The following is a 23,886-nucleotide window of genomic DNA, read 5'->3' as shown; positions in this document are numbered from 1 at the left end:
CCTCCGAGGCCCCTAAGCCACCTCTGAGGAGCACTCCGAAGGGAAGGAGGTCTCTCCAGGGGGGTCGGAGTGTGAGAGTCTCTACCTCCAGGGGAAGTGGATGTGAAAGTAACACAGGCTACGTAGTTTCCTCCTCCTCGCTCCCAGCGCTCTCTTTTGCATTCCTCCTCCTCCTCCTCCTCCTCCTCGCCGCCCCCTCCTGCTCCCTCTCACTACCGCACCCCGGTGGCGAGCCACCGTCCTCAGGCCCCGCCTCCTCACACGACCGTGCTGATCCGGCTGACCGGTTTGGATTTGGGCCCCGCCCCTTGCCCCGCCCCCGGGTGTAGGGAGGCGTTCAGCGGGGGAGGCAACGGGGAGTGCGGCGGCGGCGGCGGGATGGAGGCGATCGTCGGGTACTGCGGCGCGTAGGGTTGCGTCGGCGTCTGGGGGAGGAGGCGCGCAGAGGGCGTCTGCGGGGGCGGGGTCGAAAAGATGAAGTGGGTGGAGGGGGAGGCGGAGGGGGAGGGGCTGAGCGGCGAGCGCGGGTGCATGGCGTGGTTGTGAGAGTGCGCGTGGGGGTGCGGCTGCGAGTGGGAGATGGTCAGCGGGAGCTTGCCGCCGCCGCCCGGCCTCCCCGCCGCGGGGTGCGGGTGGTAGAGTCCGTGGGGGGTAGTCGGGGTGATGGGCGAGTGCGGGGACACAGGCGGCGGCGTGACGAAGCCCAGGCTGTAGCGCGGCCCGACGCCATGCAGCACCCTCTGCTGGGCGTGAGAGGGAACGCAGCTGGGCGGGGCCTGCCGCCGGGGGCCCGAGAACCTGTGCGCGAGGGCGTGGTGCTGCGGGACGCTCTGCACGTGGTAGCGGTGGTGGTGGTGGTAAGGGGGGGGCGGAGTCTGCTGCTGCTGCTGGTGCCCAGTAGCACTGACTCCTCCTCCTCCACTGTTGACGTGGCAATACTGAGCGTGCAAGGCATGCAGCTTGGACGGCCCGAGGCCGCCCGAGTCCGACTGGACGAGGTCGGGTGAAAGGCAGGGGCCGGGGGAAGGGGAGGGGGGGTGGGCGATGGGAGGCGCGGGGGCGGGGTAGTGGGGGGGCGATGAGATCATCAGTGGACTCGGAGGACCCTGAGGAGTCGGTGACATCATCGTCAGGGGACCGGGACACTTGCCTCTGCGGCTGCCGAAGAAATTCCCCAGCAGACCGCTGCCGGTGACTCCGCCCACACCCCCAGCCCCTCCCCCGCTCACGAGGGGGGAGGTGGTGATGCCCCCCTGGTTGTGACAGAGCCCCGGCCCCCCGCCCCCCCCTGTACCGGGGCTCTGAGCTGGGCGGTGCGGCCGGTAGGCTGCTGGAGACGAAGGGACCATCATGGGGCTGTAGGAGAGAACTCCGGCCTGTAGGGGGCGCTGCTGGTGAGAATGAGGGCTGCTGATAACGGAGCCCTGAGGGGAGGAAGAGAAGAACAAAGGAGGAAAGAGAATGAAATACAGAACCAGAGGGAAGTCTAAATGTGTTTAAAAGAAAAAGAATAATCCCTCAAAAAGGAAAACGGTTATCATTTTACACAGAAGAAGAACAAGAACCACAAGAACAAGAAGAGGAAGAAGAAGAACGAGAACAAGAACGAGCACAAGAAGAACAAAAAGAAGAAGAACAAAAAGAAGAGCAAGAAGAAGAAGAACTAGAAGAATGAGAAGAAATAGAAGAACAAGAACAAGAAGAGGAACGAGAACAAAAAAACGAGCACAAGAAGAAGAAAAAGAACAAAAAGAAGGAGAACTAGAAGAACAAAAAGGTGAAGGAGTGACAAGTGGCATGCTGGGAGAACCCCCCCCCCAACAAACTTACTTCAATGGTACTGTCCAATGACCCAACACTGTTCCTACGACCTCGTTTCCCTGTCGGCCAATCAGAACGAGGCAGGGTTAAAAAGATGATTCAGAAGATATTCAGCAGCAGTCAGTCAGCGAGCTGCAGGAGCCAGGCTAGCAGTTTCCCTCCGCTTACAGTCTTTATGCTAAGCTAGGCTAACCACGCCTGACTGCAGGCACACAGGCAGAAGATGAATTATTTACAGGAGTATTTACTAAAGTAAACTCGTCAGAGCATCATGGACTCTGTTACTTTAGTTACCGTGGTTACAACATACAAATATAAAGAAAGATATCAACATAACATGTTTCTGTTTTACTATTCCATTATTGTAGTATTCTCTTGTTGTACTTTTCTATTGATTTACTATTCTATTGTTGTAGTATTCTATTGTTTTACTTTTCTCTTGTTATACTATTCTGTTGTTTGACTTCTCACCCGTCTCTGAGAGGTCTCTCAGTGAGGAGCTGAGCGCCGTGCGTTTGAGTCCGTCCGCAGAGGCGTACGTGTCGTCGAGGCTCTGCCTACCCAGAGTGCCGTTCACCACCTCGTTGGCCCCGCCCCCCGGCGAGCCTCCAGCTCCTCCCCCCGACAGCACAGCTGGACGCATCACACCTTTCTGCTTCTCGAGCTCGGCTGCAGGAGAAGAGACATTAAAGTACACACACACACACACACACACACACACACACACACAAACTCACATTCACACACACACACACACACACACACACACACAAACACATTCACTCTCACTCACTCTCACTCTCACACACACACACACACCCACACACTCTCTCTCACTCTCACACACACACACACACACACTCCCTCACATACACTCTTACACACACACACTCTCACTCACATTCACACACATTCACTCTCACACACACACACTCACACACACACTCACTCTCACTCACATTCACACACATTCACTCTCACACACACACACTCACACACACACACACACTCACTCAAACACACTCTATCACTCTCACTCACACATACTCACTCTCACTCAAACACATATTCACACACACACACACACACTCACACACTCTCACACACTCTCCCTCACACTCTCTCACTCACACACACATTCACTCTCACACACTCACACAAACATACTCTCTCTCACTCTCACTCACTCTCACTCACATTCACACACATTCACTCTCACACACACACACTCACTCAAACACACTCACTCAAACACACTCTCTCTCACTCTCACTCACACATACTCACACACACACACACTCACACACACACACACTCACTCAAACACACTCTCACTCACTCTCACTCACACACACACACTCTCACTCTCACTGACACACACATACTCACACACACTCTCACACACTCACCCTCCACGCGGTTCTTCTCCATGTCCTGGACCTCGGCGATACTCTCTCGGAGGTCCGAGGTGAAGCGAGCTCTGTCCTGCTGACTCGGAGCCGTGAAGACGATCAGCTGTTTCCTCTCCGCTCCGGGGCTCGCCGCCGCCAGTTTGATGCCGTGAGGGTAGTCTGGGCAGACACACACATGTGTTACACACACACACACACACACACACACTTTACACACACACGCTTACTTAATAAATAAATAATTACATTTTAGTTTCATAAACAAAGGTTCCTCATACTAACTGTGACTCTGAGGGCTTTGACTAACGGGACTGGATATAAAAGGAGGCGGGACTTATGACACAGAGACAGACAGAAAGACAGACAGACAGAGAGAGAGAGACAGAGAGACAGAGAGACAGACAGGTTACTCACAGGTGCTCTGGAAGGTGTGCACCTGCATGTCCACCAGAGGAAACGATTGTCTGAAGTTGTACGTCACTGAACTTTTCTTCTTCTGGAAGATCTTCGTCACCTGAGGAAAGGAAACGATAAAGAAGGATTCAGGGGGAGGAGCCAGGATGGAAGGAAAGGAGAGTATTACACTTTATTTATTTACTTTCTTCATTTAGTCCCGCAGTGAGACATTTAAATAATTCCTTCATAAAACACATTAAATACTGCATTTGTTTATTCATCTGTGTGATAGTAAAGGACAACATCTCCGTGGAGTCGTGGTTATGGTCGTTCGTTGTCGTATTCTTAGTCAGATATTGTTGTAATACTCGTTTCGACCACCAGAGGCTCCACGTCTAGACTCTTTATCATTTATGGACCTCTCAAAACATAAAGTGCATTTCTATGTTCTTTGCGCTATGTACTTTGTTCTATGTACTTTGTTCTATGTTCAATTCTCTCTCTCTCCCTCTCTCACCATCAGCAGGTCGTTGAACAGGAACACTTCTCTCTGGTGGACTCCGCTCCTTTGAGCTCTGTTGGGATCTGGAACCTCGAACAGCTGACAGCAACACACCAACCTGCGGTGAGGCAGCGACAGCACCTGCAAAACAAACAAACAAACACACACACACACACACACACACGCACACACAACCCCGGTAACGGCGGCGCCCCGTCGACATGGAGCCGGGGGATCAGACTCAAATTGTTTCCAGGATTTACATTTTATTTGTAAAACTGTTAATTTACATATATACATTTCACAGCAAATTGTTCGAATATTATTACACTTTACAGCGTAAACCTCTGTGTGGTGATAGTTCTGATATATAAACCTCTGTGTGGTGATAGTTCTGATATATAGACCTCTGTGTGGTGATAGTTCTGATATATAGACCTCTGTGTGGTGATAGTTCTGCTATATAGACCTCTGTGTGGTGATAGTTCTGATATATAGACCTGTGTGTGGTGATAGTTCTGATATATAGACCTCTGTGTGGTGATAGTTCTGCTATATAGACCTCTGTGTGGTGATAGTTCTGATATATAAACCTCTGTGTGGTGATAGTTCTGATATATAGACCTGTGTGGCCACATTGTCTTTGATGTCGTGATGATGTCATAATGCGTATGACTCACAGGCTTCTTGCCCACCACCATCCGCTCCACCGCCTGAACCTGAGACACGTGGTCGTCGTTGGTCCTCAGCTCCCACTTCTGGATCCTCCCGTAGATGTTCACCAGCAGCTCTCTGGGGATGTCCTGCCCGTTGTCCACACCTGGCGGGACAGCAGGGGTCAGAAGCCAGGGGTCAGAGGTCACATGTTAGGGGTCACAGGTCAGGTGTCACAGGCCAGAGGTCACAGGTCTGGGATTAGGGGTCAGAGGTTAGGGGTCATAGGTCAGGTGTCACAGACCAGGGGTCAGAGGTCACATGTCTGGGGTCAGAGGTTAGGGGTCACAGGTCAGGTGTCGGCTTGTGAGTTACAAGATGGGATCAATACAAACTTAATCCGTAGTAACGCATTTCATTTTTAAAACATTGATCATTTATTTGTATGTACTTGAGTAAATGTACTTGTTACTTTACTAACGTTTTCACATGATTATAAATTAATTTAATAAATGATTTGACGAAATAAATAAATAAGTCTTTTTAAAAAGCTCTTCTTTCTGTTTGACGATGTTTTTACGACCGTATTCTTTCTTTCCACCGACCCCGAAGGTTCTTGACGAAGTCCTCCAGCTTCATCTTCCTCTCCGGCTTCACGTTGGGGCTGTACATGTCCGTGTTGAGGAGGATGATGGCGAAGGCCAGGATGAAGATGGTGTCCGGATTCTGGAACTGCCGGATCAGCACCGGGTTACAAACACAGTACCGCTGACTGGGGAGAGAGAGAGAGGAGATGAAGGGCTCGCTGGTTCTCCCGTGGGGTTCTCCCGTGCGCTTCAGTACCTGAAGGCTTCCACCAGCCGCTCCACCCGCTGAGCTTCACCCTGAACTTTGATCTGAGCCTGGAACTTCCTCAGAGCTTCGTCTAGATCCATCGCCGAGAAATCCATCTCATCCAGAACACAGCTGCAGAGGAAGTGATGTCAGCCGATTCACACAGGAACGCTTCCACTGACTTTACTACGTAATACGCTTCCACTGACTTTACTCCTCTAGTTTAACTCCCCCGGTTTAAGTCCTCTAGTTTAACTCATCTAGTTTAACTCCTCTAGTCTAACTCCTCGTCTTTAACACCTCTAGTTTAACTCCCCCAGATTAACTCCTCTAGTTTAACTCTCCCAGTTTAACACTCCTCTAGTTTAACTCCTCCAGTTTAACTACTCTAGTTGAACTCTCCCAGTCCAGTTTAATTCCTCTAGTTTAACTCCCCCAGTTTAACTCTCCAAGTTTAACACTCCTCTAGTTTAACTCCTCCAGTTTAACTCTCCTAGTTGAACTCCCCCAGTTTAACCACTCTAGTTTAACTCCTAGTATAACTCTTCTAGTTTAACCACTCTAGTTTAACCACTCCAGTTTAACCCCTCCAGTTTAACTCTTCTAGTTTAACTCTTCTAGTTTAACTCTCCTAGTTTAACTCCTCTTTAACTCCCCTAGTTTAACTCCCCTAGTTAACTCCCCCAATTTAACCACTCTAGTTTAACTCCTCTAGTTTAACTCTTCCAGTTTAACTCCCCTAGTTTAACTCCCCCAGTTTAACCACTCTAGTTTAACTCTTCCAGTTTAACTCCCCCAGCCTTCCGCTTCGTGAAGCGTGACAACAGAAGCGTAACATCTCACTCGAGGACATCCTTGTTGAACTGCTGCCGGCTGCCCAGGAACTCCCCGATCATCTGCCTGCTGAGCCCCTTCCTCTCCAGGATGAAGCGGGCGACGCCCACCGGCGTGTCGGACACGAAGCCCCTCTCGATCAGGTACTGGATCCCCTTCTCCGGCTTCCTGCAGCCAGACCCCACACTTTGCTTCATTCAAGAACCTTTGAGATAATAACGTTCATGGTTCTCTCTCTTCTACATACTGAGGAAGACGTAACGCTGCGATATCCTAAGTTAATAAGATGGAGCACGGTGTTGTGTGATTGATTAGCATTAGATTGATTTTTTTCTTTTTCTTTAATGATTAATAAAAGCGTATATTTTTTTAACAATGTAACGTCATAATAGAAGGTGGCATTTCAAAGCAAATAAAACTGAATTGGAATCAGGATGGAAGAGAAATAAGATTAAAGCAAATTATTATTATATATTTTAAATTAATATATATTTAAGCAATAAGGTACTTGAGGCAGTGCTGTATCGTTAATAATGTCCTGTTCAAGGTGTGAAACCCTTCAACAAGACATTATTGACGATACAGTCCTGCCTCCAGCACCTTACAGCTTTCAGAATACGTATATGTATATACAGGACTGTCTCAGAAAATTAGAATATTGTGATAAAGTTCTTTATTTTCTGTAATGCAATTAAAAAAACAAAAATGTCATGCATTCTGGATTCATTACAAATCAACTGAAATATTGCAAGCCTTTTATTCTTTTAATATTGTTGATTATGGCTTACAGCTTAAGAAAACTCAAATATCCTATCTCTAAATATTAGAATATCATGAAAAAGTATACTAGTAGGGTATTAAACAAATCACTTGAATCGTCTAATTAACTCGAAACACCTGCAAGGGTTTCCTGAGCCTTGAAAAACACTCAGCTTGGTTCAGTAAACTAAATCACAAGTATGGGGAAGACTGCTGATCTGACTGCTGTCCAGAGGACCATCATTGACACCCTCCATCAGGAGGGTAAGACACAAAAAGAGAGGCGCAAAATCCAAGTTGCTTGAAATCCAGTGTGAAGTTCCACAGTGATGGTTTGGGGAGCCATGTCAGCTGCTGGTGTTGGTCCACTGTGTTTCATCAAGTCCAGAGTAAATGCAGCTGTGTACGAAGAGATTTTAGAGCACTACATGCTTCCGTCTGCTGAAAAGCTCTATGGAGATGAGGATTTCATTTTCCAGCATGATCTGGCACCTGCCCACAGTGCCAAAACCACCAGTAACTGGTGTACTGACCATGGCATTACTGTCCTCGATTGGCCTGCCAATTCCCCTGACCTGAACCCCATAGAGAATTTGTGGGGTATTATGAAGAAGAAGCTGAAAGACACCAGACCCAACAATGCAAATGAGCTAAAGGCCGCTATTGAAGCATCCTGGGCATCCATAAACCCTCAGCAATGCCACAGGCTGATTGCCTCCATGCCACGCCGCATTGATGCAGTAATCCATGTAAAAGGATTCCCAACCAAGTACTGAGTGCATTAATGGACATTTTCAAATGTTTGATTTTGTTTTGCTGTTATAAATCTTTTTTTTACTTGGTCTGAGGAAATATTCTAATTTTATGAGATAGGATTTTAGAGTTTTCTTAAGCTGTAAGCCATAATCAGCAATATTAAAAGAATAAAAGGCTTGCAATATTTCAGTTGATTTGCAATGAATCCAGAATGCATGACATTTTTGTTTTTTTAATTGCATTACAGAAAATAAAGAACTTTATCACAATATTCTAATTTTCTGAGACAGTCCTGTATATAATTATATATAATATATATAATACATGTATATATAATATGCGTGCAACATTATAAATAGTAAGTAAACAGTGAGCTGCCTGTCAGCACAAGGTAGTTGTCAACACCAACCGTTGTGTATCGCGTTTCAGTAGCCGAGAGAAAATAGTCCCTGTGTGTTTGTCTGTTGCTATGACAACAGACAAACACACAGGAAGTCCCAATGTGTGAATCACTTTCTAGCTTTACCGAACTTTGTTTAGTCGTGTCCCTGACGTCTACGGGTTGTTACAACGCAACAAAAACATGAACGCGCTTCATCAAACACGAGCACCGTCATGAGGTCACCTGAAGGATCCTATTAGCTCATCTAAAGTCAATGCTTCATGTGTTAAAGCTGCATTCTCTCTGCTGACCAGCAGGGGGCGACTCGTTTTGTCATGATATTGATGGTTCTTAATTTCTTCGAGAAGACATGCTTTTCAAAGCTGTGTGTGTGTGTGTGTGTGTGGTTGAACGTGAGGAGGATGCAGTACTTGTTGAACAGGTTGAGTCCGATGCGGTACTGCCGCCGCTGCACCACGTCGTTGTTGAAGGCGGGAGAGTCCCAGCTGTGGTGGCTCTCTCTCTGATAGGTCTGTTTCCCCGGAGCCGCGCCCCCGATTGGCTCCCGCAGGCTGTCGCGCGACGAGGAGCCGGAGCTGCAGTTGTTGCCCGTGGCGTCGTCGTTGGAGTTGGTGGTGGTGGAGTTGACGCTCTCGTTGTCTCCGTCCGAGCACAGCAGGTGGTGGTGGAGGAGGAGGTGGGGGTGATGGGCCAGGTGCTGCGCCTCCAAGTTATGGAGGGCCGAGGAGGAGGACAGCGGCGAGGGCATGAGCGGCGGCGGGAGAGGGGAGACGGGCGGCATGGGGCAGGCGGGGGGTTCTGGGTAGCCGTGGGGGAGGTGGTGGTAGTGGTGCTGGGCGAAGTGGTGAGCCGGCTGCATGTAAGGGTGGTGCATGACCTGCTGCTGGCTGTACTGCGGGTGGTGGTGGAGGACGGTGGGCAGGTGGGGGATGGGCGACGGGTGGGGCGGCAGGGCCCGGGCGGAGGGCATCGGTAAGGCCCCGCTGGCCGGGCTGCGGGTCTGCCCCTGGGCCGTGGGCTTGTGTTTGATGGTTCCCTGAGGAGAGTCGGCTTCACTGCCTTCTCCTCCTCCTCCTCGCTCCTCCTCCTCCCCCTCCTCCCCCTCCTGCCCCTCCTCCCCGTCCTCTCCTCCTCCGCCCCTCCTCCCCCTCTCTCCTCCCCCCCCTCTCCCCCTCTCTCCTGCCGGCTCCTGTTCGTACACCAGGCGTCCGATGGAGCCTCGCTCCGACCTGAGAGGACAAAATAAAGGTGTTTAATGTTAATATTTAATATTCTAATCGCGTTAAATATTAGTATTTAATATTCTTATCGCATTAAATATTAATACTTAATATTCTAATTGTCTTAAATATTAATATTTAATATTCTAAATGTGTTAAATATTAATATTAAATATTTTACTTGTGTTACATTTTTTATATTCTAATTGTGTTAAATATTAATATTGAATATTCTAATTGCCTTAAATATTAATATTTAATATTCTAAATGTGTTAAATATTAATATTAAATATTTTACTTGTGTTAAATAAATATTGTGTTTAATGTGTGTGATCATCTGGATACATGAGGCACACAAGTGTGTGTGTGTCTTTGATTGGCTGTGCTCACCTGTCACTCATGTCCACTGAGCTGTCACTGGGTGGTTCGATAGTTAGGACGGGGAGGTGTCCTCCTCCTCCTCCTCCTCCTCCTCCTCCTTCTCCTCCTCCCCCTCCTCCCCTCCCTCTGTACTCCCCTCGACATGGGGATGTGTAGGGGTTGCTGCTCCTCCGGCTGGCACCGCTGCTTCCCTCCGTCTCTCTGCTGTCCTCCCTCCCCCCTGCACCTCCTCCTCTTCCTCTTTCCCAGTACTCCGTGTCGGAGCTGGAGGCCGGGCGTGAGAGCGGCGAGGAGGGAAGGCAGCCGTCGTCCATGTAGAGCGTGACATCGCTGAAGGAGGTGGCGGTGCTGTCCTCGTGCATGGCGGCGCCTCCTCTTGCGCCTCCCCTCCCTCCCCCGACCCCCGGCCGCCCCGCCACGCGTTGGGAGGACGTGTTGGCGCTGCGCCACGCGCACTCTCCGTAATCTTCCTCCTCGTCTTCCTCCCCTTCCTCCTCCTCTTCTTCTTCTTCCTCTTCGTCTCCCTCCTCCTCCTCCTCTCTGTCTCCTCCTGCGTCCTGTGAGTCTTCGCGACCAGACTGGCAGGTGAGGGAGTCGTCGATGGAGTCGGCCAGAGACTTCACCTGAGACGAACACCTTAGTTATGAGTCTTCAGGTCACATGACTTCTATTGTTCATCTGGTCACATGACTTCTATTGTTAATCAGGTCACATGACATCTATTGTTCATCAGGTCACATGACATCTATTGTTCGTCTTGTCACATGACATATTGTTAATCTGGTCACATGACATCTATTGTTCACCTGGTCACATGACATCTATTGTTCATCTGGTCACATGACATCTATTGTTCACCTGGTCACATGACATCTATTGTTCATCTGGTCACATGACATCTATTGTTCATCTGGTCACATGACATCTATTGTTCATCTGGTCACATGACATCTATTGTTCATCTGGTCACATGACATCTATTGTTCACCTGGTCACATGACATCTATTGTTCACCTGGTCACATGACATCTATTGTACCTCCTCTGTTGCTCTCCCTGAGCTTTCTTCCTTTTCTCAAATGGTTATTTTAGGGGAGTTGGTCCTGATCCGATGTGAGGTCAAAGGTCAAAGAGGATGTTGCATGTGTAGAGATTGTAAAGCCCTCTGAGGGGAGTTTGTGATATTGGGCTAAAAAAATAAATGGAATTGATTTCCCTGAAGAAGACTGCGAGATGCAGAGCGTTGACTCTCTCCGGTAACAAACAGGTGTGTTTACCTGCTTGGAGAAGGAGTCGTCCATGTCTCCTGTGTCCTCCGACCCCCGCTGATCTTCCGACCCCGGACCCTGCGGCTGCCGCTCGTCAAACGAAGACTGAACCCAGAACACAAAGAAGCGTTGGTACCGGTGTTGTTGTTGTGTGTGTGTGTGTGTGTGTGTGTGTGTGTGTGTGAGCTCTTCACCTGCATCCTCATGGTGGACAGCATGATGCGGCGTGTCATGCGGCTCTCTGACGCTGAGCTCCTCAGCCTCTCAAAGTTCTTGTTCATTCGATATTGACGGAACGCCGTCTGGATGGTCCTCGCCGCTCGCCGGGACACAAACTGACCTCCGTACTTCCTCTCCAGCATCTCCACCTGACGGAGGGACATAGAGTACAGGTGACAGGTACGGTCCTACGGACAGTATACACAACGGACAGTCAGGTGGAGATGTATATATAATATTCATAACTATAACAAAAACAGTACTGGCTGAAGGTAATGATAACGTTCTCATGATGCCTTCAGGCTCTGCTCAGTGAACATGAGTCTCGTGGACTAGTGGTCTAGTGGTCTAGTGGTCTCGTGGATTCGTGCATTAGTGGTCTCGTGGTCTGGTGGTATAGTGTTCTCGTGGATTAGTGGTCTCGTGAACTAGTGGTCTCGTGGACTAGTGAACTAGCGGTCTCGTGGACTAGTGGTCTAGTGGACTAGTGGTCTCGTGGACTAGTGAACTAGTGGTCTCGTGGACTAGTGGACTAGTGGTCCCGTGGACTAGTGGTCTCGTGGACTAGTGGACTAGTGGACTAGTGGTCCCGTGGACTAGTGGTCTAGTGGTCTAGTGGACTAGTGGTCTAGTGGTCTCGTGGTCTAGTGGTCTAGTGGACTAGTGGTCTAGTGGTCTAGTGGACTAGTGGACTAGTGGTCTAGTGGACTAGTGGTCTAGTGGTCTCGTGGACTAGTGGTCTAGTGGACTAGTGGTCTCATGGACTAGTGGTCTAGTGGTCCCGTGGACTAGTGGACAAGTGGACTAGTGGTCTAGTGGTCTCGTGGTCTCGTGGACTAGTGGTCTAGTGGACTAGTGGTCTCATGGACTAGTGGTCTAGTGGACTAGTGGTCTCATGGACTAGTGGTCTAGTGGTCCCGTGGACTAGTGGTCTAGTGGACTAGTGGTCTCATGGACTAGTGGTCTAGTGGACTAGTGGTCTCATGGACTAGTGGTCTAGTGGTCCCGTGGACTAGTGGTCTAGTGGTCTAGTGGTCTAGTGGACTAGTGGTCTAGTGGACTAGTGGTCTAGTGGTCCCGTGGACTAGTGGTCTAGTGGTCTAGTGGACTAGTGGTCTAGTGGTCTAGTGGTCCCGTGGTCTCGTGGACTAGTGGTCTAGTGGTCTAGTGGTCCAGTGGTCTAGTGGTCTCGTGGTCTAGTGGTCTCATGGTCTAGTGGTCTTGTGGTCTAGTGGTCTCGTGGTCTCGTGGTCTCGTGGTCTAGTGGTCTAGTGGTCTAGTGGTCTCGTGGTCTCGTGGTCTAGTGGTCTCGTGGTCTAGTGGTCTAGTGGTCTCGTGGTCTAGTGGTCTCGTGGTCTCGTGGTCTCGTGGTCTAGTGGTCTAGTGGTCTCGTGGTCTCGTGGTCTAGTGGTCTCGTGGTCTCGTGGTCTCGTGGTCTCGTGGTCTCGTGGTCTCGTGGTCTCGTGGTCTCGTGGTCTCGTGGTCTAGTGGTCTCGTGGTCTCGTGGTCTCGTGGTCTCGTGGTCTAGTGGTCTCGTGGTCTCGTGGTCTCGTGGTCTCGTGGTCTAGTGGTCTCGTGGTCTCGTGGTCTCGTGGTCTCGTGGTCTCGTGGTCTAGTGGTCTCGTGGTCTACCTTCTTGTCCTGCAGGTCTGTAGAGAGCTCATAGCTGTCCTCCTCTTCTTGCTTGCGGAGCGCCAGGCTGGCCGGCTGGTGTCGGCTGTGCTGAGCCCAGGAAAGACTCCCTGAGCTGGGGGGAGAGATGGGAGAGCTACCCTGGAGGGAGAGGGGGATGAGGGAGGGGAGGAGGGGAGAGGAGAGAGAGGAGGAGGGTAGAAGAGAGAGAGAGAGAGAGGAGGGAGGAAAGAGAGAGAGAGAGGAGGGGAGGGGAAAGAGAGAAAAAAAGAGGTCAACAATTGAATTATGCAACTTAAAGTTACTACAGAGAACTTTCCTTTTGTGTTGGTTCTGGTGCCCCCTGTGGACTAAAGGGGTAGTGTTGGTTCTGGTGCCCCCTGTGGACTAAAGTGGTAGTGTTGGTTCTGGTGCCCCCTGTGGACTAAAGTGGTAGTGTTGGTTCTGGTGCTCCCAGTAGACTAAAGTGGTAGTGTTGGTTCTGGTGCCCCCTGTGGACTAAAGGGGTAGTGTTGTTCTGGTGCCCCCAGTGGACTAAAGTGGTAGTGTTGGTTCTGGTGCCCCCTGTGGACTAACGTGGTAGTGTTGGTTCTGGTGCCCCCTGTGGACTAAAGTGGTAGTGTTGGTTCTGGTGCTCCCAGTAGACTAAAGTGGTAGTGTTGGTTCTGGTGCTCCCAGTAGACTAAAGTGGTAGTGTTGGTTCTGCTGCCCCCTGTGGACTAAAGTGGTAGTGTTGGTTCTGGTGCCCCCTGTGGACTAAATTAGTAGTGTGTGGGTCAGTACCTGTGTGTGTGTGTGGGTGGCTCCGTAGGGGTCACAGAGGCGGTGGAAAGGAGGCTGATGGCCGAAGGAGGAGTCAGAATAAGTGAGCGCCTCTGGACACTGAGGATCGCCCTCCACACTGAGAGAGAGAGAGAGAGGAGGGAGGGGGGGGGATGTTGATCATATCAGGTATGGTCAAGGACTGGATCAATAACGTTGCTGTTTTTTTTCTTCTTTTTCCTGTTTTGTGTCTAATTCAACACTTTCAAATGTTTGACTGTCAGGACAAAGTGGAATAAAAAGACACCAAGACAATACAGACAACCCTGGACTAGAGCTGGATCAAACCAAATCAAACCGGATGAAACCAGATCAAACCAGATGAAAGCAGATGAAACCAGATCGAACCGTATCAAACCAGATGAAAGTAGATGAAACTGGATCAAACCAGAAGAAAGCAGATAAAAGCAGATGAAAGCAGATTAAACCAGATAATAGCAGATCGAACCAGATTAAATCGTATCAAACCAGATAAAACCGGATGAAAGAAGATGAAACCGGATGAAACCGGATGAAAGCAGATGAAACCGGATGAAACCAGATGAAACCGGATGAAACCGGATGAAAGCAGATTAAACCGGATGAAACCAAATGAAACCGGAGGAACCCAGATGAAAGCAGATGAAACCGGATGAATCCGGATGAAACCAGATGAAACACAGATCAAACCAGATGAAACTGGATGAAAGCAGGTCTTCATACTGATAACATTCCCACAGAAAAGCAACTAAAACTCAATTAATCAAAGAATTATTATTCGAGGAGACGAGAAAAGAGGAGGAGCCTGTGTGACGGGCATTATTAGTGTGTATGTGTGTGTATGTGTGTCTGTGTGTGTGTGTGTGTGATCATCAAAGGGGCGCTTCAGTGTTAATCTAAGACACCCGTGAAGCTGGCACCGAAGCCAACGTGGGCACTGCACACACACACACACACACACGCACACACACACACACACAGTCACATGACGATGACTCATGGCTCACAGCAGTGTGTGTAGGTGTGTGTGTCAGAGATGAAGAAGAAGCTAAAGACATTATTCTGGGATGATGTTGCGTTTACGTCCCTAAACCTGGATGCATTAAATTCACACACGCACACACACATGCACACGCACACGCACACACAGCTCTCATAAATCCCAGTGAAGCTCTGCAGTAAAAACTGAGGGGAAGGTACTCTCGATAATTGCTAACTCTCTCTCTCCTCCTCATTATCCTCCTCTTCCTTCTTCTAATCATCATCATCATCATCTCTTCCTCTCCTCCTCCATCACTCCATCAGTACCTCTGATAGTTATCAGTTGTTATTCTCTCCTCTCCTCCAGTCACCTCCTTGAATCTACTCTCATCTCTTTTTGTGTCCCCTAACTTTCCTTAATCTCCTCTCCTTCTCCCATTCACTTTCCTCTTGTTGTTTACTTTCCTCTGCTGTCTTCCTCTTTGTTTAACTTCCTTTTTTCTTTCCTCTTCTTTGATTTATTTAATTTTTCTTTCATTTTATCTACTGCTCTCCTATTGTATTCCTTCCCTTTCCTCTCCTCTCCTCTTCCCTCAGTTGCTGCTGAGCCAGCTGCAGAGTTGAGCTGAGGTGTGTTGGATTCGTCCACCAGTGCAGCACTGAGCAGACGTCAGGTGACCTGAACATCCGGAAGCCGTCAGACGCAATCCGATTAAACTTCTGTCTCTTCATCTTTGTTATGTCATTGACGATCTTTTTGGGGGTTTATGTCATTGACTTTCTTTTGGGGGGTTATGGCATTGACTTTTGTTGTGGGGGTTATGTCATTGACTTTCTGTTGGGGGGATGTTATGTCATTGACTTTCTTTTGGGGGTGTTATGTCATTGACTTTCTTCTTTTTTATGCCATTAACTTTCTTTTGGGGGGTTGTTATGTCACTGAATTTCTTTTGTGGGTTGTTATGTCATTGATGATCTTTTGGGGGGTTGTTATGTCCTTGACTTTCTTTTGTGGGTTGTTATGTCATTGAATTTCTTTTGTGGGTTGTTATGTCATTGACTTTCTTCTGTGGGTTGTTATGTCCTTGACTTTCTTTTGGGGGTTGTTATGTCATTGACTTTCTTTTGGGGGGTTATGTCATTGACTTTCTTTTGGGGATTATTATGTCATTGACTTTCTGTTAGGGGGGTTGTTATGTCATTGACATTCTTTTTTTAATGTCATTAACTTTCTTTTGGGGGGTTGTTATGTCCTTGACTTTCTTTTGGGGGTTGTTATGTCCTTGACATTCTTTTGTGGGTTATGTCATTGATGTTCTTTTGGGGGGTTATGTCATTGACTTTCTTTTGGGGGTTGTTATGTAATTTACTTTCTTTTGAGGGGTTGTTATGTCATTGAATTTCTTTTGTGGGTTTTGTCATTGACTTTCTTTTGGGGGTTGTTATGTCATTGACTTTCTTTTGGGGTTGTTATGTCATTGACTTTCTTTTGGGGGTTGTTATGTCATTGACTTTCTTTTGGGGGCTTGTTATGTAATTTACTTTCTATTGGGGGGTAGTTATGTCATTTTTTATGACATTGGCTTTCTTTTGGTTTCTCATGATACCCAGCAGTACTAGTACCTTTCATCATACCGAGCAATGCTATACTTCTCAAGATACCTAGCAGTACTAGTACTGTTTATGATACCCAGCAGTACTAGTACTGCTCATGATACCCAGCTGTACTAGTACCTCTCATGATACCCTGCAGTACTAGTACCTCTCATAATACCCAGCAGTACTAGTACTGCTCATGATACCCAGCTGTACTAGTACCTCTCATGATACCCTGCAGAACTAGTACCTCTCATAATACCCAGCAGTACTAGTACTGCTCATGATACCCAGCAGTACTAGTACCTGTCATGATACCCAGCAGTACTAGTACCTCTCATAATACCCAGCAGTACTAGTACTGTTTATGATACCCAGCAGTACTAGTACTGTGTATGATACGCAGCAGTACTAATACATCTCATAATACCAAGCAGTACTAGTACCTCTCATGATACCCAGCAGTACTAGTAGTGCTCATGATACCCAGCTGTACTAGTACCTCTCATAATACCCAGCAGTACTAGTACTGCTCATGATACCCAGCAGTACTAGTACCTGTCATGATACCCAGCAGTACTAGTACCTCTCATAATACCCAGCAGTACTAGTACCTGTCATGATACCCAGCCATATTAGTACTGCTTATGATACCCAGCAGTACTAGTACCTCTCATAATACCAAGCAGTACTAGTACCTCTCATGATACCCAGCAGTACTAGTACCTGTCATGATACCCAGCAGTACTAGTAGCTCTCATGATACCCAGCAGGACTAGTACTGCTCATGATACCCAGCAGTACGAGTACCTCTCATGATACCCAGCAGTACTAGTACTGCTCATGATATTCAGCAGTACTAGTACCTTGCATGATACCCAGCAGTAATAAGACCTCTCATGATACCCAGCAGTACTAGTACCTTGCATGATAACCAGCAGTACTAGTACCTCTCATGATACCCAGCAGTACTAGAACTGCTCATGATACCCAGCAGTACTAGTACCTCTCATGATACCCAGCAGTACTAGTACTGCTTATGACACCCAGCAGTACTAGTACCTCTCATGATATCCAGCAGTACTAGTACTGCTCATGATACCCAGCAGTACGCGTACCTCTCATGATACCCAGCAGTACGAGTACTGCTCATGATATTCAGCAGTACTAGTACCTTGCATGATAACCAGCAGTACTAGTACCTCTCATGATACCCAGCAGTACTAGTACCTCTCATAATACCCAGCAGTAATAGTACCTCTCATAATACCCAGCAGTACTAGTACCTCTCATGATACCCAGCAGTACTAGAACTGCTCATGATACCCAGCAGTACTAGTACCTCTCATGATACCCAGCAGTACTAGTACTGCTTATGACACCCAGCAGTACTAGTACCTCTCATGATACCCAGCAGTACTACCACAGTAGGCTACTCATGTCGCATTTCATTAGGATTTACAACCATAAGGCAAAACACAAGCACGCGCGCGTGCAGCAGCAGCAGTGCGGCATCACGGCGGGAAACACCAGAGAGGAGCAGCGACAACACAACGGACACACAAACAACACCGGCCCCGTTGTTGTTGTTTTCTTACCAGTACAGCAGCTTGTTGTGCAGGATCGCGGGCGTTTTATCCGAGGCGCAGTTAATGCACCACATTGTTGTTGATGATGAACGCTGCTGCTGCAACACGCAGAAGGAGACCCGGAGAGGGAGACAGGTGAGGGAGAGAGACACCGACGACGACCCAGGGCTGGCTCAGCCCCCTCTCTCTCCTGCTCTGTGTCCACCTCTCTCGCTCTCTCTCTCGCTCTTCGTCAGCAGCGCATCATCTTCCCTCCTCCATCGCTTCGCTCTCTCTTTTCACAGGAACACGTTTATAGTCTCCTCTCTTTTTCTTCTAACTCTTCTTTTGTGATTTAAAGGATGAATGTGCCTCCACTTGGAAAGCTGTATTGGACCCTTAAAGGGCCAGTGACACGGCGGGGTCTACTGGTGACATGGTGAGGTCTACTGGTGACACGGCTGGGTCTACTGGTGACACGGTGAGGTCTACTGGTGACACGGTGAGGTCTACTGGTGACGCGGTGAGGTCTATTGGTGACACGGCTGGGTCTACTGGTGACACGGTGAGGTCTACTGGTGACGCGGCTGGGTCTACTGGTGACACGGTGAGGTCTATTGGTGACACGGCTGGGTCTACTGGTGACACGGTGAGGTCTACTGGTGACGCGGTGAGGTCTACTGGTGACACGGCTGGGTCTACTGGTGACACGGCTGGGTCTACTGGTGACATGGTGAGGTCTACTGGTGACAACGTGAGGTCTACTGGTGACACGGCGAGGTCTACTGGTGACACGGCGAGGTCTACTGGTGACACGGCAAGGTCTACTGGTGACACGGTGAAGTCTACTGGTGACACGGTGAGGTCTACTGGTGACAACGTGAGGTCTACTGGTGACACGGTGAGGTCTACTGGTGACGCGGTGAGGTCTACTGGTGACACGGCTGGGTCTACTGGTGACATGGTGAGGTCTACTGGTGACAACGTGAGGTCTACTGGTGACACGGCGAGGTCTACTGGTGACACGGCGAGGTCTACTGGTGACACAGCAAGGTCTACTGGTGACACGGTGAAGTCTACTGGTGACACGGTGAGGTCTACTGGTGACAACGTGAGGTCTACTGGTGACACGGCGAGGTCTACTGGTGACACGGTGAGAGGTCTACTGGTGACACGGCGAGGTCTACTGGTGACATGGTGAGGTCTACTGGTGACATGGTGAGGTCTACTGGTGACATGGTGAGGTCTACTGGTGACATGGTGAAGTCTACTGGTGACACGGCGAGGTCTACTGGTGACACGGTGAGGTCTACTGGTGACACGGTGAGAGGTCTACTGGTGACACGGCGAGGTCTACTGGTGACACGGTGAGGTCTACTGGTGACACGGTGAAGTCTACTGGTGACACGGTGAGGTCTACTGGTGACACGGTGAGCTCTACTGGTGACACGGTGAGGTCTACTGGTGACAACGTGAGGTCTACTGGTGACACGGTGAGGTCTACTGGTGACAACGTGAGGTCTACTGGTGACACGGTGAAGTCTACTGGTGACACGGTGAGGTCTACTGGTGACATGGTGAGGTCTACTGGTGACATGGTGAGGTCTACTGGTGACATGGTGAGGTCTACTGGTGACATGGTGAGGTCTACTGGTGACAATGTGAGGTCTACTGGTGACACGGTGAGGTCTACTGGTGACAACGTGAGGTCTACTGGTGACATGGTGAGGTCTACTGGTGACATGGTGAGGTCTACTGGTGACAATGTGAGGTCTACTGGTGACACGGTGAGGTCTACTGGTGACAACGTGAGGTCTACTGGTGACACGGTGAGGTCTACTGGTGACATGGTGAGGTCTACTGGTGACATGGTGAGGTCTACTGGTGACATGGTGAGGTCTACTGGTGACTACATAACATTCACCAGGTCTCCCCTCAGTATTGTTCCTTTATTGATGTAATACCTTTGAGTTGAAAGGAAGATATTTGTAAGTATATCCCAGATTCTAAAATAATGCAGTGTGAATGAAACCTGAGTCTGAGTCTTAAATTCTACCGCTCCGTCCTCAATATATTTATTGATACTGATCAAAATCACAATATTCTTTTTCCGCATTTGTAGAATGGTTTTCTGACTGGAGAACCAGCGACACCTCCTGGTTCAATTCATGAACCAACTCCGAACAAGAGTAACACAGTGCTGGATGGACACTCTACGACATCTGGATGAAACCACGGCCGCTGAGATGATGTTTCCAGACAGAAGTAGTCGAAAAAAAGCTTCTCATCTTCACCCATATGTATTCCTCATAAACTACAGCTGTAGCAAGCTAATCTCAGCTCATTAGCTTTAGCTTGTAATGAGCCAAACAAAACAGTTTTTTATTGTTTGACTTTCACAAGTTAAAATGCTTCGGGATAATCTCAGGGAAACATTAACAAATATAAAAGAAACAATCTGCAACCTCGCCACTAGACGGTGTCAGATACGCACTGAGACGGAGCCGTTAGCGTTAGCCGGAACTCTGACCAAGTAGCATCCAGTATCAGCTCCTACAGCTAAAAGAACCTGTAACTATACAAAATAATCAAGTTAGCTCATGAAAGTAAAACTAGTTAGTTTACAAGGTAGTCGGGCTAACTTTAGCATCTTAAAAGGATTCAAGAGAAAGCCGTCAGTGTTTTTACTAAACTGAGTCACAACTACAAAGAATGCAAAAATACCTGAACTAACTCACCCTAACCGAGAGAGAAACGGAATTACAGCAAAACAAGTACAAAGAGACATTAAATAATTAAAAAAGGATGAAAAACAATGACAGAAAGACACAAGAAAAGGAAGTAATGCAAAGTAACCACAAGGAAACAAAAAACTACGAACAGGCTCAAACCGAACACATGAGAAGCTCCAGTTATTTAGGTGTATTTTATATACGACAATAATAAGCTTTATAATCTTCGATAGCAGTTCAGATGTTACAGAAGCAGAAACATTCACCTGTGAATGACCCATTATCTTGTTTCCATCCAAGATGTATGAAAGAAAGCATTTATGCAAAGATAACAGGAGCTCAGCATATGAGAGGACGAGGTTACAGCCGTTACACGTTTTAATACTTCATATTATATATAAATATTCAATTCTACTCCCATGAAGCGCAGAAAAACTGCAAGAGGAAACTTATGTCTGCATTTTTGCACAGTTGGATATTACAATATATCAATATAAATCACTGGAGCAGGAATGTGACTCGTTTATTGCAATTGAACTGTGGGAATGAAGCCGAGCGTGTGCATCCAGTTATACAATGATTTAGATTCATGAAACAGAAAGAGATTTTATAAATCTGACCAAAAAGAATATGGAAACATATTTCTGTTTTTGTAGATACACAGAGATTAAATCCTGAATGTACAGTTTTATTCATCTGGTCAGTGGACGAAGGCTTCATCTGAAACATGTCACTGAAAGTGACTTCAAAGAAACAAATAGACACAAACCAAACATTAAAAGATGCAATGCAACCTCAAAGAGACCAAAAATGACTACAAGGAGATCCAAAAAACAACTACAAAGAGACAAAACAACTCAAAAAAACAAAACAACGACAAAGAAACAAAAAAACTACAAAGAAACAAAACGACGACAAAAAAAAAAAAAAAATACAAAGAAACAAAAAAAATACAAAGAAACAAAACAACTACAAAAAAACAAAACAACTACAAAGAAACAACAACAATAAAGAAACAAAACAGCTACAAAGACACAACAACAATAAAGAAACAAAGCAACTACAAAAAACAAAACAGCTATAAAGAAACAAAACAACTATAAAGAGAAGAAAACTACAAGGAATGCAACATATCCAAAAATGAAACATAACAAGGAAACAAACAACGGAGAACCTTTTGTTAAGAATAATTGTTGGTGAACTATGTCCAAAGCTTAAAAACTATGAATGCTCCGGGAGAAGAGAGGAGGGATCGTCCTCTGGGGAACACGAATGTCAAACTGTAACATTTGTTGAGAGAAAGTCTTTGATCTCTTCTGTGACAATAGACTAAACATGAATACATGTCTTATTATTAAATATGATTAATTATGTCCTTCTTTCCCCCAAACTCTCTCTCTAGCTGTTTCTCTCTCTCTTTCTTTTTCATCCATCCTTCAATCTTAGGGCAGGTACCGTGGGCAACAAAGCACGAAACATGAAAGAGCTTCCCCTCGGTTTCCACGGCAACAGGAGCTGGGGCATTCCTTTCAGTTTCCTCGTCATCTCTCTCCTCTTTCATTTAGATTTGGCCTAATTATTCTGTTTTATTGTTTTACATGTGTTCTCTGGGCCTCCACTTTCTCTCCATCCATCCATTCATCCCCCCTCTCTCTCTCCATCTCTGTCTCACTGTCTCTCTCCCTCCCTCTCTCTCTCTCTTTCTCTACTCAGTGGCTCTTCAGCCTCAAGACATACTTCTATAATTCATCTTTACTTCTCATAAGCTGTCACCCTCTTCCTCGTCACCCTCCTCTTCCCTCTCTTCTTCCTCCTCCACTTCTCTCTCTTCTTCCCCCTCTTCTTCCCTCTCTTCTTCCTCCTCTTCCCTCTCTTCCTCCTCCTTATATAGACATATGAATAAAACAGATTAGTATTATCATTGTTACTATTATTCTTATTCAAATGAGTAGTAATCCTTCATTCATGTCTTCTTCTTGGCTGTTCATCAATAAACATCCTTGTGTTTTAATCATCTGACAAGAGGTCAAAGGTCAGTGACTTATGATGAGATCTTTATGATATTGAACTTTGATAGTCAAACGATTGTTGGAGAACTTTGATTAACTGCACATTAATAACCATCTTCTACATTATTATACTGGTTCACAATGCGTCCCTGGGACATTCCTCTCACTTCCCCTTAGAAACCACAAGATGGATGAAGACATAGAAACCAGAAGATGGATGAAGACGTAGAAACCAGAAGATGGATGAAGACGTAGAAACCAGACGATGGATGAAGGAGTCGTAGAAACCGGAAGATGGATGAAGGAGATGTAGAGACTAGACGATGGACGAAGGAGACGTAGAAACCAGAAGATGGATGAAGACGTAGAAACCAGACAATGGATGGAGGAGACGTAGAAACCAGACGATGGATGGAGGAGACATAGAAACCAGACGATGGATGAAGACGTAGAAACCAGACGATGGATGAAGACGTAGAAACCAGAAGATGGATGAAGATGTAGAAACCAGACAATGGATGGAGGAGACGTAGAAACCAGACGATGGATGGAGGAGACGTAGAAACCAGACGATGGATGGAGATGCAGAAACCAGACGATGGATGGAGGAGACGTAGAAACCAGACGATGGATGGAGATGCAGAAACCAGACGATGGATGGAGGAGACGTAGAAACCAGACGATGGATGGAGATGCAGAAACTAGACGATGGATGAAGGAGATGTAGAAACCAGACGATGGATGAAGACGTAGAAACCAGAAGATGGATGAAGATGTAGAAACCAGACAATGGATGGAGGAGACGTAGAAACCAGACGATGGATGGAGACGTAGAAACCAGAAGATGGATGAAGATGTAGAAACCAGACAATGGATGGAGGAGACGTAGAAACCAGACGATGGATGAAGACGTACAAACCAGAAGATGGATGAAGACATAGAAACCAGAAGATGGATGAAGATGTAGAAACCAGACAATGGATGGAGGAGACGTAGAAACCAGACGATGGATGAAGGAGTCGTAGAAACCAGAAGATGGATGGAGGAGACCTCATCATGGACCTTCATGAGACTCCACGTCGCCCGCTCTGGCCCCCGGGAGGCACAC

The 23,886-nt window shown here is 47.4% G+C and overlaps 1 protein-coding gene across 1 annotated transcript in view; it reads right to left on the bottom strand.

The window, feature by feature from the left end:
• Positions 1 to 257: 257 nt before the first annotated feature.
• LOC130198905 (IQ motif and SEC7 domain-containing protein 1-like) overlaps positions 258 to 23,886 on the bottom strand; it is a 39,870-nt gene continuing 16,241 nt past the window's right edge. The window contains 19 exon segments of the mRNA XM_056422008.1: positions 258 to 798; positions 940 to 1,424; positions 1,831 to 1,880; positions 2,293 to 2,490; positions 3,231 to 3,392; positions 3,648 to 3,747; positions 4,147 to 4,272; positions 4,812 to 4,951; positions 5,391 to 5,557; positions 5,629 to 5,751; positions 6,463 to 6,621; positions 8,782 to 9,407; positions 9,555 to 9,600; positions 10,226 to 10,414; positions 10,514 to 10,596; positions 11,250 to 11,357; positions 11,360 to 11,608; positions 13,092 to 13,232; positions 13,875 to 13,992. Coding sequence (XP_056277983.1) covers positions 258 to 798; positions 940 to 1,424; positions 1,831 to 1,880; positions 2,293 to 2,490; positions 3,231 to 3,392; positions 3,648 to 3,747; positions 4,147 to 4,272; positions 4,812 to 4,951; positions 5,391 to 5,557; positions 5,629 to 5,751; positions 6,463 to 6,621; positions 8,782 to 9,407; positions 9,555 to 9,600; positions 10,226 to 10,414; positions 10,514 to 10,596; positions 11,250 to 11,357; positions 11,360 to 11,608; positions 13,092 to 13,232; positions 13,875 to 13,992 — 3,811 coding nt within the window.

The sequence above is a fragment of the Pseudoliparis swirei genome, chromosome 9 (genome assembly GCF_029220125.1).
Source record: "Pseudoliparis swirei isolate HS2019 ecotype Mariana Trench chromosome 9, NWPU_hadal_v1, whole genome shotgun sequence".
In the NCBI taxonomy this organism is placed as follows: Eukaryota; Metazoa; Chordata; class Actinopteri; order Perciformes; family Liparidae; genus Pseudoliparis; species Pseudoliparis swirei.
This window is presented reverse-complemented; position numbering and strand designations above follow the sequence as displayed.